This window comes from Bos grunniens, chromosome 10 (assembly GCF_055505025.1).
Source record: "Bos grunniens cultivar Pamir isolate PY7600 chromosome 10, Bosgru_T2T1.0, whole genome shotgun sequence".
NCBI classification, from domain to species: Eukaryota; Metazoa; Chordata; class Mammalia; order Artiodactyla; family Bovidae; genus Bos; species Bos grunniens.
Genome location: NC_141174.1, coordinates 84,354,024 through 84,370,285, shown reverse-complemented (window position 1 = coordinate 84,370,285; position 16,262 = coordinate 84,354,024). Strand labels below are relative to the sequence as shown.

The following is a 16,262-nucleotide window of genomic DNA, read 5'->3' as shown; positions in this document are numbered from 1 at the left end:
AAATATCCAGTAAACGAGATTGATCATATAAATTGACCTACATCACAATTAAATTTTATTCATTTATTAAAATATTAATTTTAATAACATAGAAAATGCTTATTATATAGCATTAAGCAAAAACAGTATACAAACCTGGATGTTTAGTATGATCTTAACTTTTTACAAAAATTCACAGAGAAAGTCTATGAGGAAATATGTCTAATGTGAACAATGTTACTGATTTATATAGATTTATATGTTATATATTTATGGATGATTTTACGCTTTTTCTTCATACTTTTCAAAATATGTACTCCTTATAATTTTTTAAATCGCTGTGTTATACTCATATTAAATTGGAAAAATGAAGACATTTTCTAAAAGATATATTCCCTTTGTGCTCCCAGTCTTAGTTCACAGTTCATAGTAGTTACATCACTTCCCTGAGAGACACCCTAAGTGGTAGAAACCAGAAAGCAACCTTCATGAATGATGAGTTGCTGTCGTCTGTAATTCTAGGCTTGTGGGTCTGCAGGTGATACTATGAACACTGTCTGTGTTCTTCATGATCAAACGAAGCTTCCTGTTTCATTATTTACCTCCTGTTGAGATCTTGCCCTTGATGTGATAACAGCTAGAAGTACTTTCGTTCTGCTTTTCCTAAACTTAAACCAGTATTCCATTCCATTTGTAGCTATGGATAATACTACTAAGCTACATAATGAAATTATGAACTATTTTTGTGATTTATAAGATGTGTAACTAACATGTTTCATGGGATATAAAGACTATGGAAGTTTGGTCTACCGTGTGTTTAATTGCTTTTTGTGTGTGTGTTCTGTGTTGTTTAAGTTTTATATTGATTTTTTAAAGACAGTTTTTTTCATTTTAGAAATGCTTGAGACATGTCTTTGTTGATGATTGGTAGTAAAAAACAAAAGAATTTGAGTTATATAACTTAATTAGTAGAGAAATTGGAGTAGTGAATTGACTTTAAAAACTCAAACTCATAAAACAGATATTCAAAAAAGCATATGCCACCCTCAAAAATCAACAGAAAAGACATTTTCACCAATTGGATAAGTAACTCTCTAAGTCTCTTTACCGTCTTTCTACAGGAAGAAGCAATTCCGATATCTTCTAGAAACCAAAGGGAAAAAACCTGGTATTGTCAGTGAAGAAAATAATGATAGCAAGAGACTTGTGGGAGAAAACACAAATCGTGCTACACTGAATTATACCACGAGAGACTTCTATACTGAAAAGCTAGAGGTAAAACTACCATTATCTTTGGAACTTAGTGCTTGGATAAATTCCAAATGGCTTAAGACTTGGGAGTTATATGTTTCTCTCTTACTCATTTAAGATAACCTTTTTAAAATCTGGGATGTTAGTCAGCCTCATATCCAGAGCTGGGGGCAGTAGGCACCAAGGAATTAGGGAGAAGTAGAGCCCTTAGTTCAATATATTTAAGCAGAAAAGAAATATTGAAAAGAAATAGGTACCAAAAATTTAGACTGAAGTAGGACCAGGATTCAGATCTCTGAATTAAGAAAACTGGAATAGACTTGCTCTGAGTACTTTCCTAGCTTGTGCCAGACTGGCAGAAGACACAACAGAACCTCCATTTCTGTTCTCTTTGCCTAGGTCCTTGAGGTTTTAATTCACTATTTTATTCTCCTACAGCATTAGCTTCTGTGTTCTTAGTCACATAGTTTTAACCTATTTTGTTTCCACTATAGTCTTTTAGACAGAAAGGCTAGAACCAATTCTTTACTCCTGTATGTGTTCAGAAGTTTTTTGAGGGAATGCTGTGTTAGGGGACTGCAGAACTATAAAGAAGAGAACCATGCAGTGTGTGCCTTGATGGAAATCAGAGAAAGGTGAAGAAACAGGCCCTCTATATAAAAATAAGATGTTAAAATTCTGCAAGAGTTTTTGAGGGGTTTAGGGGGCTGTGTGAGTGTGTATTGGCCAAATATTTTTCAAATGTTTTATAATGGTTGTGAGATTCTTTATTCAAACTATATTATAGCTGAAAACTCATTATGTCAAAAGAAAGCAAAACAGCAGAGCTGCTCCTGTTGTAGATGGGGTTCAGAGCTCTGTTTGATTGGATCTTCTATTCTTTTCCTTTCTCCTCACCTCATTCCCAGACCTGAAGAATCTCTTTGGAACCCATAGGCCTCTAAAGATTATACTTTGAAAAGCATTTAACTCAATGCAACAATATTTTTATAGCATCCTGAAGGATGTTTTGAAGAGATTCTGCTTTAAATTCTAGCGCATGAAAGGTTACTGCTTCGTGAGGTAGTTGTGTATCACTGAGCAACTCCAGCAGTGGAGAAAGTCTTCCCCATGTTAAGCTGCCTCCTAATAACTTTGAATTAGTGATGCTGATGTTGCCTTATGTAGGAAACAGAGCAAATATCTTCCTTATGAAAACTCTTTAAATATTTGAAATGAATTACTTGAAGTCATCTTTATAGTTATCCTTTCTTACATTCAAAACTCACGTATTGAGCACCTGTCACGTGTAATACTTGGACTGTGAGAAGACGCTGTTATTATCCTCATGAATCTCACGTTCTGATGGAGGAGATAGACATATGCAGGGATAATGTAAATCAGTAAGTCGGGAGAGTGTAGCTCAGGGGAACTCTACTCAGTGCTCTGTGGTGACCTAAAGGGAAAGGAAATCAAAACAAAGAGGAGATTCATGTATACGTATGGCTGATTCTCTTCAACACAGCAGTGTGAAGAAACCAAACTCCAATTTTTAAAAGTCAGTTTTCCTTAAAATAATTTAAAATTTAATATAATCCCAATAAGAAGCCAAAAATTTTACATTGAATTGATTCTACAGTACCTGTGGGAAAATAAACATAAATAACCATAAAAACTCTGAAAAAGAAAAATGATGGGGAGAAAACTAGCACTACTAGATAAATTAAGACGTATTATGATCTTATCAGTTAAAACAGGGTGTTTATGGAAAGATAGTCTAATGAGATAGAATGGAAAATTCAAATATACATCTAGATAAAAAAGAGAATTTATTATATGATAAAGAATAATCTCAAGCAAATCAAGAAGGATTATCCCAGTAGTGATTTGAAAATAACTACGGAATTAAGGGGGGAAAAGAGCTGGATTCAGACTTTATACTTACATCCGCATTAATTCTAAATGAGTCAGAGATGTTGAAGTTTATAATGAAAGGGTAAAATATCTACAAAAAACCATGAAAGATTTATGTGCAGCACTGAGATCAGAAAGACCTTCAGAGAGATAAAATAAGCAATGACAAAAAAACAAACGAAAGAAATAATTTGCAACTAATCTCCCTAAATTATCAAGAACTTTTAGAAATCAGTGAGAAAAGGGACCAACAATCCCGTATAGGTTGTGTTACTTATTCAAAAATAAGTTTAAAATAATATACCATTTACCATGACAATAAACACTGTCAGTTCAGTTCAGTCGCTCAGTCATGTCCGACTCTTTGCGACCCCATGAACCGCAGCACACCAGGCCTCCCTGTCCATCACCGACTCCCAGAGTTCACCTAAACCCATGTCCATTGAGTTGGTGATGCCATCCAACCATCTCATCCTCTGTCACCCCTTCTCCTCCTGCCCTCAATCTTTCCCAGCATCAGGGTCTTTTCAAATGAATCAGCTCTTTGCATCAGGTGGCAAAGTATTGGAGTTTCAGCCTCAGCATCAGTCCTTCCAATGAACACCCAGGATTGATCTCCATTAAAATGGACTGGTTGGATCTCCTTGCAGTCCAGGGGACTCTCCAGAGTCTCCTCCAACACCATAGTTCAAAAGCATCAATTCTTCGGTGATCAGCTTTCTTTAAAATATATATAAGCCCTCCACAGAGAAAATTATAAAGTTTTATTGAAAGACACTGAGGAAGAACTAAATAGATGGTTTATGTTTATGGACAGAAACTTTCTACATAGTAAAGATGTCAGTTCTTCCTAAATCCATCAGTATAAGGCAATTCTAATAAAAATTTAGAAAAGTTATTTGTAGAACTTCATCAGTTGATCCTAAAGGTGTTTGATAGAGCAAAGAACTTAAAATAACACAACAGTATAAGTGAAGAGAAGTTGCCTTACCAGATATGAAGTACTATTTTTAGCTGTAGTAATTGAGGCCATGTAAGAATAGATTCGTAGATCCATGGACAAAATAGCCAGAACTATCCCATGTTTGTGGGAAGACTTTGTACAGATATCAGGTATTGCTGACTAGTACAGACAGACTAGCTAATAAATGCTATTGAGGAAATGAAATATCAAATCAGAAATACATATCCCTACTATGGTGTACTTTCTTAAAAACCATATTAAAAAAATTAACTCCAGATCAAATAAAAACCCAAATATGAAAAGCAAACTTTAAAATTCTCACTTAAAAAACAGTTGAAAATATGACCGTGATTCGGTAGGCTATGATTTTCTAACCCCCCCACCCCCCAAGGGCACAAACTGTAGGGAGAAATTTTGATAAATTTGGCAATAGAGGTCATTTTTTGAAAAAAACAGATAGAGTTTCCATGGAGTCATATAAGCAGAGTCTTGATTAAAGTGGTTTGAGAGGTAAATAAGCAATCAAGAAGTAAAGATAGCAATGCTGACTCCTGTTTTGAGAAGTATCAAAGGGAAAAATAAAATCTGAAGCCACATAACATTTGGAAAGAATAATATGCCATTAGGGGATTTGGATCTGAGCCCATGATTCCACCACTTATTTATTACCTGAAAGACCTTGCCCTGGTCGTTAATCACTTTCTCTTGACTCACAATGTAGCATTCCCCACTTCCTGGAAAATGTTTTACTCACTGCAACACAAAGTGCTGATTCTCTCGCCTCTGTGTATCTTGAGTTGTTGAAGGAATTACTTGAAGTAAGTTTCTCACAAATCAGGATAAGCCACCCCTTTCACTATGCCTATGACACGTATAATTCTGTTGCTTGGTAGGTCCAATGCCCTGACTCATTCTGAAAAAGATTTAAGATGGATGGAAAGCTGAAAGGGACTTTAAAGAATCCAATCCTGTTATTAGACAGCTGAGGAAAATTGGAAACTTAGGTGAACAGCTGAGGCTCACATAGTGAATTCCTGACTGAACTGCCTCTAGGACTCAGGCCTTCTGATTGCTGGCCTTGACTCCTTTCAGTTTATCCTGAATGCTTCCTGAAGTCGTCTTGACCACCCCAGCACAAAGGGCTCTCGTTTCTTTGAACACTGGTGGTATTTGCTGTCTACACATCTCATCCAGCACTCATGTACTGTTTCCTTTCTTTTAGTTAAGCTTTCAATGTGTATAGGATATCTCTCCAACTAAACTGCAGGTTCTTCAAGAGCTAAATCAGCATTTTCTCCGGTAGGTATTAGTAGATGACAGCCAATCCTGAGCAAGTCTCTCAACCTTTGTTAACCTTAGAGTCCCATTTATAAAATGGAGATATGGATTAAATTCCTATACAAGTACCATTATTGTTCAAATAACTTTATAACAAGTCTACCATGACCTGCTTTTTTCTATCTTCATGACAATAGAATTTTAGTTCAATGAACTAACATAAACAATATTGTAGAGTTCATCTCATCAGGATTGAACTTGTGAAATACTTGTTTTATACCCCCTACAGGGATAGAAAAAGAATAAGTGTGTGATGTGTGAAAGCATTTGAGAATGGAAAAAGCATTATTCAAAGAGGAGCAACTTCTTGACAGGTCAGGGCAAGAGAAGTATCTCTAATGTGCTCTTAAGAGGATCATTCTGTACATGCAGAATGAGTTGTGCTGGCAGACACCTGATGAGTTTTAGAGTATACTGCATGGAGATGCAGAGTAATTGGCTTAGTGGAGAGAAGAAATGATGAAGCAAAGATGCTTTCAAACACATTTACTAATTAAGGGTTAGTATATATTAGATATAATTCTGTATCAACATGTTTATAAAGAAGTCATGGAAGAAACTAGCACAAAATTGTAAAGCACCAAAAATTGCACTATGCCAATTAGAAAAGTTTAATTCATATTATATATAAATTATTTAACAAAAATCATTTAAATATCTTTATATTTTTCTTATCCTTTATTACTATAAAAATTTTCTGGTCCTACTGCTAGAAATTTTTTAAAAATTCAAAATCATGTTTTAAGAAACTTACACGTCTGTAAGAGAGGTCTTCTACTTATGTAAATACATTGCTCGTTGCAAAATATTGCTTGTTTTAGTTTTTGATCTCCAGTGATTCACACTTATCTTTCTTCCTGGTATTCTCCTTGTTTCCCAAATTTACTGAGTGTTAAAAGGGAGCAGCTAAATGCTGTTCTCATTGATAAGCTAACTTAGTGCACATGACTAGGTCCCAGACAATATTTCAGAGTTAGTGAAGTTTGGTTCACCAGAGAAGTCACCAGCTGGAACCATCTGTTATTTATTGCCCATCAGAATATGTGCATATTTTTATGATAGGTCAATACATGACCTGTTGCTTTTAGCACATGAACTAAATAAAATCAGATCAGCATGTTGAGCCCTGAATGGTGATTATTTAGAGAAATCTTATATGTCATAAGAAAATTTCCAAAATGTGCCTCTGTTAGAGGAGGTTAGTGACAACTGGGACTCGTTGTTAACTTCTGTTAATTAATCAAGAATCCAAAACATATTTATTTTTTGTTTTATAAATTGTAAAACTTTGGAAAAGAAAGAGAAGTATAAAAAAGGAGTAGAAATATTCATCTCACTACCCTAAGACAATCTTAATGACACTTCAGTATATTTCCTTTCATTAATATTGAATATATTTTTGTAACTTTTTAATGAAAATTTCAAATATATGAAAAAGTTGAAATAATTTTACAGTAAACATTCATTCCCCAAACTTAAATTCTACTGTTAGTATTGTACTGTACCATGTACTTGCTTTATCACTTATCTATGCTTTTCCCCATCCTCTATCCATCAATAATCCATCTTATTTTTAAAATTTATTTCCAAGTAATTGCACACATTACCATGCTTCTCCCTAAATGATTTAGCAAGCAGATCATTCAGTTCAGTTCAGTTCAGTCGCTCAGTCATGTCCGACTCTTTGTGACCCCATGAATCGCAGCACGCCAGGCCTCCCTGTCCATCACCAACTCCCGGAGTTCACTCAGACTCACGTCCATCGAGTCAGTGATGCCATCCAGCCATCTCATCCTCTGTCGTCCCCTTCTCCTCCTGCCCCCAATCCCTCCCAGCATCAGAGTCTTTTCCAATGAGTCAACTCTTCACATGAGGTGACCAAAGTACTGGAGTTTCAGCTTTAGCATCATTCCTTCCAAAGAAATCCCAGGGCTGATCTCCTTGCCTCTTGAAAAACCTATATGCAGGTCAGGAAGCAACAGTTAGAACTGGACATGGAACAACAGACTGGTTCCAAATAGGAAAAGGAGTACATCAAGGCTGTATATTGTCACCCTGCTTATTTAACTTCTATGCAGAGTACATCATGAGAAACGCTGGGCTGGAGGAAGCACAAGATGGAATCACGATTGCCAAGAGAAATATCAATAACCTCAGATATGCAGATGACACCACCCTTATGGCAGAAAGTGAAGAGGAACTAAAGAGCCTCTTGATGAAAGTGAAAGAGGAGAGTGAAAAAGTTGGCTTAAAGCTCAACATTCAGAAAACAAAGATCATGGCATCTGGTCCCATCACTTCATGGCAAATAGATGGGGAAACAGTGGAAACAGTGTCAGACTTTATTTTTTGGGGCTCCAAAGTCACTGCAGATGGTGACTGCAGCCAAGAAATTAAAAGATGTTTACTCCTTGGAAGAAAAGTTATGACCAACCTAGATAGCATATTGAAAAGCAGAGACATTACTTTGCCAACAAACGTCCGTCTAGTCAAGGTTATGGTTTTTTCCAGTGGTCATGTATGGATGTGAGAGTTGGACTGTGAAGAAAGCTGAGCGCCAAAGAATTGAGGCTTTTGAACTGTGGTGTTGGAGAAGACTCTTGAGAGTCCCTTGGACTGCAAGGAGCAGATCATTAGAGTTCAGTAATTCATATAGTTTTTTATTTTGAGGCATAATTTATATACAATGAAATAAAATCTTAGGTATACAATTGTTAAGTTTTGACAAATACATATACTCATATAACCCAACCTCTATCAAAATTTCATTTTGTACTTTTTCTTTTTCCACTTAGCATTATAGTGTAAGCATTTTCCTTGTTACTATAAACCTTCATAGTAGATTTTAAGGGCAGTATTTGTTGATATTTTAAATTTAACTTTTTAAAAATGATTTTGCTATTTTGATTTGAGTTGGAGGTTTTAGTAGATCGTTTTTCAATTAGTTAAACCTATTTTCTCATTGACATTTATTACTTATTTCCTTATCCATTTATGTGAATTGCTTCCCCTATAATGCTGATTATCTGATCTATTTCATGTTTTTTTCCCATATATATTATGGCATTTTCCATCATTGTGCCTGAATACTCAAAGTATCAATAGCCAAATTAAGTGTCAAATTCTTGCATTAATTAAAATGGCTTTGTTTCAGCTTCTAGGATGAAATCCAAGCCCAATGCCCCAATTACCTCAGGTCTCAAACTTCCTCTGTTGTGTTTTGAACCCAGATTTTTCATTTGGGCTTCCCTTGTGGCTCAGCTGGTAAAGAATCCGCCTGCAATGAGGGAGACCTGGGTTTGATCCCTGGGTTAAGAAGATCCCCTGGAGAAGGGAAAGGCTAACTACTCCAGTATTCTGGCCTGTAGAATTCCATGGTCTCTATAGTCCATGGGGTTGCAAAGAGTCGGACACACCTGAGCGACTTTCACTTTCACTTTTCATTTGCAGACTGTCAGACCCAGAAGTTGAGTGGGTGCATTGTCTCATCTGAAGGCCAAGTTCTGGGTCCCAGGCTTGTATATATGTCCTCTTTCTCCTTGTACACTTCCCCCCAACTTTGTCCAAATATTCTCAGTCACATAAGTCAGTGTAATATATCACTACATCCTTTCCTAAAATATGGAATTAAGTCAGAGTGTGGCTATTTCGTGTTTGTATATAGATATTAATTGAGCTCAAGGCTTCCCAGGTGGTGCTAGTGGTAAAGAACCCTCCTGCCAATGCAGGAGGTGTAAGAGGCATGGGTTTGATCCCTAAGTTGGGAAGATCCCCTGGAGGAGGGCATGGCAATCCACTCCAGTTTTTTTGCCTGGAGAATCCCATGGACAGAGGAGCCTAGTGGGCTACATTCCATAGGGTTGCGAGAGTTGGACATGACTGAAGCAACTTAGCACACATGCACATTAACTGACCTCATGTTAATTAATATTGTTAGTATCATTTACCATTAGAAGCCGTGAATCTGTACATTCAGCTGACTTGTGTGAGGGAAACTGCCTGCACTGAGAGAGAAGGTCTATCAACAGAGAAATTGTAGTTATGATCCAGTGATTCCAATAAATAAACACTTTTTAAATACAATTTAAAATCTTTATTTCTCCCCATAATTAGCAAATGAATTTCATATTAGCTCAACTGGAAGTTTTCTTCTCATAGTTGCCAAGAAATATATTTTTAACAGAGCTGTCCCACAGAGCTGGGAGTGGACTGGCAAGAAGGAAGTCTTCAGCTGCTATCTTTACTCAAGCAGAGCTCTGTGTCAGAGTGTCTAGGAAAGTATTCCTGCTCTGAGGAGTGGGGTCAGAATAGATTATCAAGCTTCTCTGGTTCAGCTAATTGTTGCTTTGGTTTGGGGCTTAATTATGATTCTATGCAAAATATTCTTTTTCTAACAGGAAATAAAGGAAAAAAAGAAATTCTGCAAGATGTATATCGAGGATCTTGTGAAGGAAGCCACGGAAATCAACATGAAAAATGAAGCTTTGCAGAAACTTTGGCCACAGATGTTCATTGAGCTTGTGAGGGATGCAGTTATAGAAATCCGCAATAAAAATTCCTATATGAAGCTTTGCTTACAGCAGATAACTGACCAAAAATAGAAATGGCTTTTAGTTACAACTGAGATTTTTAGTTTTATGTTTTTGATGGTTGAAACTATGTGGGTTAAAAAATGTTAAAACAACAACAAAACTTTTCCTTCAAGCTAGAAAGACTAGCATCAAAGCATCTATTGCCTACTGTTCTTGTAGTTAAAGGTTAGGAAGGAAAGAGCAAAAGGGAAAATTCATTTCCTATATATGTTGACCAAACAACCTTTGGGAACTGAGCAGTCTCTAGGGCCCTTGAATGGGCCCTGCGTCTTGGGTTCTTGATTTGACTGGTGCCCCTGCTACAGCCCAAAGCACGTAGTGTTCGCTCATGGTTCAGCATGAGTTGCTTCTGTCTACTTTCAGCTGATAATTTTTAGTTACTTACCTCTTTATTTTATGTCATGATTTCAAAGCCAAAAATATGTTCTTTTTTATGAGTGAAGAATAAACTTATTAATAAATTACTTTAAAAGAAAACGTGTTTGCCTCCTTAATCCAGTCAGAATTGTCCTATTTATTGCACGTTTCTCTTGAGCTGAGTAGGAGCCCTTCTCTTTACTTATGTAGGAAGAGGCCTCATTCTAAGGATGCATCCTCGGCACACCACAGAAAGTCCTGGGTGTCACTATGAGCAGAAAATACGAAAATGAGTCCAAACAGGGACAAGAAGGAAGTGTGTTTGCCTTAAGAGATCCTGAGTGTATGTATGTGAAATGCAGTGACTAATCCGTAAGTCTGCTTCTATGAATTGTGTGTCTTTCTGTTGTTGGCTACTCTGAGGCTCTTTTTCTAGGCAGGCATGTGTACCTGTATCTCAAAAGTATTAGAGATTTAGGACGGAAAGTTTCGAATTTTTCTAATTCCAGTTGAAGATCAAACAGAGAAATAAGATATAAAGATATAAGCAGGGGGTTATATCCTGCTTGTATATATATCCAGGGTTATATGTCCTGGTTGATGCTAGTGATTTTGGAGCCCATGACCATACCCAGAAGTGATACAACTTTAGAAACACAATCTTACAGGTCCATAAGTAGGAATTCCCCGATTTGCTCAGATTTCACCTGGCAGCTGTATGGATCACCAGGATATGGGAAAATGAAAACAAAAGTTACAGGAAGATAGAGTCCTACGGAAACGCTTGAAGGGAAGAAAGGTAAGCTGCTTTGCAAGGCCTACGTCCTTAAGAGCTCTTGGTCACCCTCAAGTTTAGGAAGGGCTCAAGTTTAGGGAGCCATGTTTCAGAACACAGCCTTTCAAATCTCACTGTCCTGGGTTTGCATCTCGGCACTTCAGCTCCCACTTTAGCTTGTGAACCATCTGGACCTCAGTTTCCTCATGATAGCACATATCTTATAAGATCATGGTGAGGATCAGATGAGATAATGCATTTAAAAGTGACCACAAAGTAAATGAAGCTATTCTTTGTCATCTTCTAGAAGCAGGTTGAACCACAGTTTTGGCGCCCTGGGACAGGAAGAACTGTTAGTGTTTGCTGATGATCCTCCGTCTCTCCAAATTGAAACATACAGACCAACCCTCATCTATCTGGTAAACAGTGACCCCTCCCCGGGTTTCTGTCTTATTTGGCATAGAAATGAGAGCCCACCTTGAGGGTGACATTGAGATGAAAAACAAGAGTATCTTGTTCATGGGCTTCTAGGAAATAGGAGAGGCAAGGACATCTGACTCCTCAGGCATGCGGGGAGTGGTTGCTCACTCTAGGCCAGGCAGGGGAATGCCTGGCTGTTTAATAAACGACCTGTCTAGCTTGCTGCATGCTGCCTCTCCTCCCCCTACCCTCCCACCCTGATGATAAAGAGCCTAGATCTTCATGTTCACGTGCATTCTTGGCTCTCCCCAGTCCTCCTAGGCATTTAAGGAACTGAAAGAAGATCAGCACTCACTGGCTTGGTGGCAAACCTACAGGTTGGCTCAACTCAGAGCACCTGCTTCAAGCCTAGTAAGAGGGGTTCTGTCTTGTTTCTAAAATCAGAACTCTTTAATGCCCCGTCTTTAGTCACTTGGTCTCTTCATCCCTTTGTACATGAGCTCCCTCTTGCTTACCCCCGCTGTTACACACTGAGTGATTTCTGTTACTTGAATCCTTGTTTTGCCTGATCCCAAATCCCACTGACTGTGTCCTCCCGTCTCATTCTTATCCCTTGCCACTCAACTTCCTCCGAACCCATGCTTGCTGGACTTGCTGGACCATGCTTGCTGGTGAGGATAATCCCCAGAGAAAAGGGCAAGGGGACCTGGGTCTACTGTGTCTGAAATCAACTGAGGACTCTGTGGCTAGTGGGGATCCCTGCGACAAGTTGTCATCTCTGCTCAGGGTTTTCCAGGATCTTCAGGAAGGGAGCGAGATGCATACCCCACAGGCTGAGACTATCAAGGCTAGTGTATTCTGAAGGATTGCCTTTTTCCGAAAACAATCTCGAGCTCAAACAGAATATCACCTCAAAAGCAGAAAGGTACACAATCTGCCAACTGGGGAGATACCGTCCCCCGGGTTATGGTTTAGCAGTTAGGTGGTTACATGTGCTATTGTTGGGTCTGGGGATGGCTGCTAAGTGTGCAGTTGGATCTGAGGCTAATTAACTGTGCTGCTGTCTGAGGATGGTGCCCAGGTCGGCTCCCTGCTTTGTGAGCTTCACTCCACTAAAGGCCTGATGCAGGAGACCATGAAGCCTCACGGTGCTCCTGATCTATTCCTTTCCAGGGTAGGGGCTACAGTGGTATTCGTATGCTCCACTGAGTAATAATAATCATAACAACAAATAAGACTTATTGGGTGGCATCATGCACTTATTTTAAGCTCTTTTTAAAAATGTTTTATTTTTGCCCATGTTGAGTCTTGGTTGCCGCATGCCAGCTTTCTCTAGTTACAGCAAGTGGGGTCTGCTCTTGACTGTGATGCAGGGTCTTCTCATTTCGGTGGCTTCTCTAGTTGTGGCGCACAGGCTCTAGGTGAGCAGATTCAGCAGCTGCAGCACATGGCCCTAGAGCACAAGGGCTTCAGTAGTTGCTATTTGAGTGCTCTAGAGCTCAGGTTCTGTGGTTGTGGCTCATGGGTTTAGTTGCCCCACAGCATGTGGGAGCTTCCTAGACCAGAGATCAAACCCATGTCCCCTGCATTGGCAGGCGGATTCTTTACCACTGAACCACCACGGGAGTCCTATTTTAAGCTCTTGACATGCATTGTCTCATTTATTCTCCCTGCACTGTGATATACATGTGCCCCTATTTGAACACTAGAAAACTGAGACCTTGAGAGGTTAAAAACCTCACCCAAGAGTATTTCATCCAATAAGTAGTACATGGGACCTGCGTTCATAAACATGTTTCATCTTAAGCATTTGGCATCTGAGTAATATAAATGAAAGAATGAAAAGAAAGGAAGGAAAGAAAAGGAAGAAGCAAGGAAAGGAAAGAAGAACCTGGCTAGTTAGCAAGGCAAGCATGCAAACCAGAACACAGAGATCCTGCTCAGGAGAATATTAAGTTAAATCTTGAAGGACAAAGGTTAGTTTTCCTAACCTGCTTTTATGGGTCAGCTGGAGATGGAATGGTTACTGTTGCCAAGAAGTTCAGAGCCAAGTTTGAAACTTGATCACCCTGACTGTGGTTAACCAGTATTGATGGAGTATTTGTTATCTTTGATCCTCATTTTCTACTTAGGTTTATGTTTTCCTGGCTCATTGTATGTATTTTTTTTTTGAAAGCTACCTCAAATCCTTTCTGGAAAGAGGAAAAGGATAAATAAATGAGTTAAAGTATATCCAAAGCTCCAAAGAATAGACTACTCCTATATTTTAGGCAATGAAACACTTTACAGTTTCTCTTCAGGAGACAATGAAACTATTCCTTATATCGCTCTCTCTAAACTTGAGTTTTCAGAGAGTTGACTTCTTTCTTCTCTTTGTTTATCTTGAAATATTTCAACATGCAGAAATGTAGGTAGAATAGTATCTCAAATAAAACCTTGTATCCACCACCAAGCATAACAGATATTTTTCCACATTTGCTTCAGATTTTAAAAATAAAACATCACAAGTAGAAATGGAGCCTCTGTGTAACTCTTTCCCTAGAGGTAACCACAATCCTGAATTTGATGCTTATCATTCATTCATGTTTTCATACCATTCCTATTTATACACATATGCATAGGGAGTTCATTGAATTGACTTTATATTTTCATATTTTATATAAATAGTATCATGCAATATGCATTTTTTCTGCATATTTTTTTTCCACTTGGTATTCTGTTTCTGAGCAGCTCTACCCAAAAAACATAATTGATGGGAATAAATAACTCAGCTTTTGTTGTTTCTCTTTTTTACTGCTGTTTGATATTTGGCTGTACCGTCAAAGTATAATTTATGTATTCATTTTCCTGTTGATGGGCATTGTGATTTCTACTTTATAGCTGTTACACACAGTTCTGCTTTGAATATACTTGTTCACAGGTGAGTTTTGAGAGCACATAATTAGTGATGGGATTTCTGGGTCAGATGCACATCTTCAACTACATTAAATATTGTCAATTGTTTCTGAAGTCATTATCAGTTCACATTCCCACAATACATGTTCAGTTGTTCCACATTCTCAATTTTTGCAACCTGACGAGTTAATGTACAGTATGTGTGTGTGTTCTTGAGGATGGCTTTTGTGCAGAGAAGAGATTATTCAAGAACTTTTTTTAAGATGAAGTTTATATACAGTGAAATGCACTTAAGTGTAAAATCTGATTAATTTTGAAAATATCAACATCCCAATTAAGATATAAAATATTCTAATCACTTGAGAAAAGTTATTCTAGCCAATTGCCTTTCCCTATGAGCAGCTATCAGAGAAGGGGATGGCACCCCACTCCAGTACTCTTGCCTGGAAAATCCCATGGACGGAAGAGCCTGGTGGGCTGCAGTCCATGGGGTCGCGAAGAGTTGGACACGACTGAGCGACTTCACTTTCACTTTTCACTTTCATGCACTGGAGAAGGAAATGGCAACCCTCTCCAGTGTTCTTGCCTGGAGAATCCCAGGGATGGGGAGGCTGGTGGGCTGCCGTCTATGGGGTCACACAGAGTCGGACACGACTGAAGCGACTTAGCAGTAGTAGTAGCAGCATGAGCAGCTATTTTTCTAAGTTCTTTCACCATCGATTGGTTAATTTTGTCTGTTCTAGAACTTCAGGTAAATAGAACAATGCAGTGTGTACTCATATGTCAGGCATCTTTTACCCAACAGATATATTTTTAAGAATCACTCATATTGTTTCACATATCTGAAATTGTCATTTTTATTACATAGTGTGAAGATACTACAATTTATTTATCTACTCTATTGGGTTGTTTCTAACTTTGGGGATATTATGAATAAAGACATTTTATAAAAGTTCAGTGGAGCTACTGGGTCATTATAAGTTTGACTTTCTAAGGAACTGCCATGCATTCTTCAAGGTGTATAATTTTACACTGTCTCCAGCAACGTATACAGAGTTCCAACTGCCCACATGGTTGCCAACGTTTGCTGTTGTGACCTTTATTATTTTTAATAATTCTAGCATGGCTTTTTTGGCCATCTCATTGTTGCTTTAATTTTATTTTTCCTGATGTCTAATGCTGTTGATCATGTTTTTATGTGCTTTTTAGTCATTTTTATTTCTTCTTTTGTGAAGGAAATGTTCAGGTCTATTGCCCATTTCTAAAATTTGAATTGTCATTTTATTACTGATTTGTATGGGTTCTATATATGTTCTATATAAAATACTTCTGTTTGAATTATAAAGTTTAAACCATTGATTGAGCTGGATTGCCAGGGAAATCCTGGCAAGTGCTTTTTAATGTTCCCTTTAAAATGGTTTGCCTGTCCAAAGTTTGCAAAGATATTCTCTGTTTACTTCTGGAGGCTTTATAGATTTAGCTATCACATTCAGGACTATTATCCTTCTTGAATTAATTTTTGCAAATACTATGAAGTAGGGGTCAAAATTCATTTTCTTTTCCATATGGAAACCCAGTTGTTCCCATATGGTGGTGGTTTAGTTGCTAAGTCATGTCTTATTCTTGAGACCCCATGGACTGTAGCCCGCCTGACTCCTCTGTCCATGGCATTCTCCAGGCAAGAATACTGGAGTGGGTTGCCATTCCCTTCTCCAGGGGATCTTCCCAACCCAGGGATCAAACTCGGGTCTGCTGCATTGCAGGCAGACTCTTTACCGACTGAGCTACAAGGGATATT

General features: G+C 38.1%; 1 protein-coding gene across 8 annotated transcripts in view; it reads left to right on the top strand.

Annotated features, from left to right (window-relative positions):
* LRRC49 (leucine rich repeat containing 49) overlaps window positions 1–10,494 on the top strand; it is a 149,595-nt gene extending 139,101 nt beyond the window's left edge. For all 8 annotated transcript variants that reach the window (XM_086322757.1, XM_086322760.1, XM_086322758.1 and 5 more), the window contains 2 exons: window positions 1,101–1,254; window positions 9,823–10,494. In XM_086322757.1, coding sequence (XP_086178883.1) covers window positions 1,101–1,254; window positions 9,823–10,026 — 358 coding nt within the window. In that variant the 3' untranslated portion in view covers window positions 10,027–10,494. The remainder of the gene's footprint in view (window positions 1–1,100; window positions 1,255–9,822) is intronic.
* The last annotated feature ends 5,768 nt before the right edge of the window (window positions 10,495–16,262 follow it).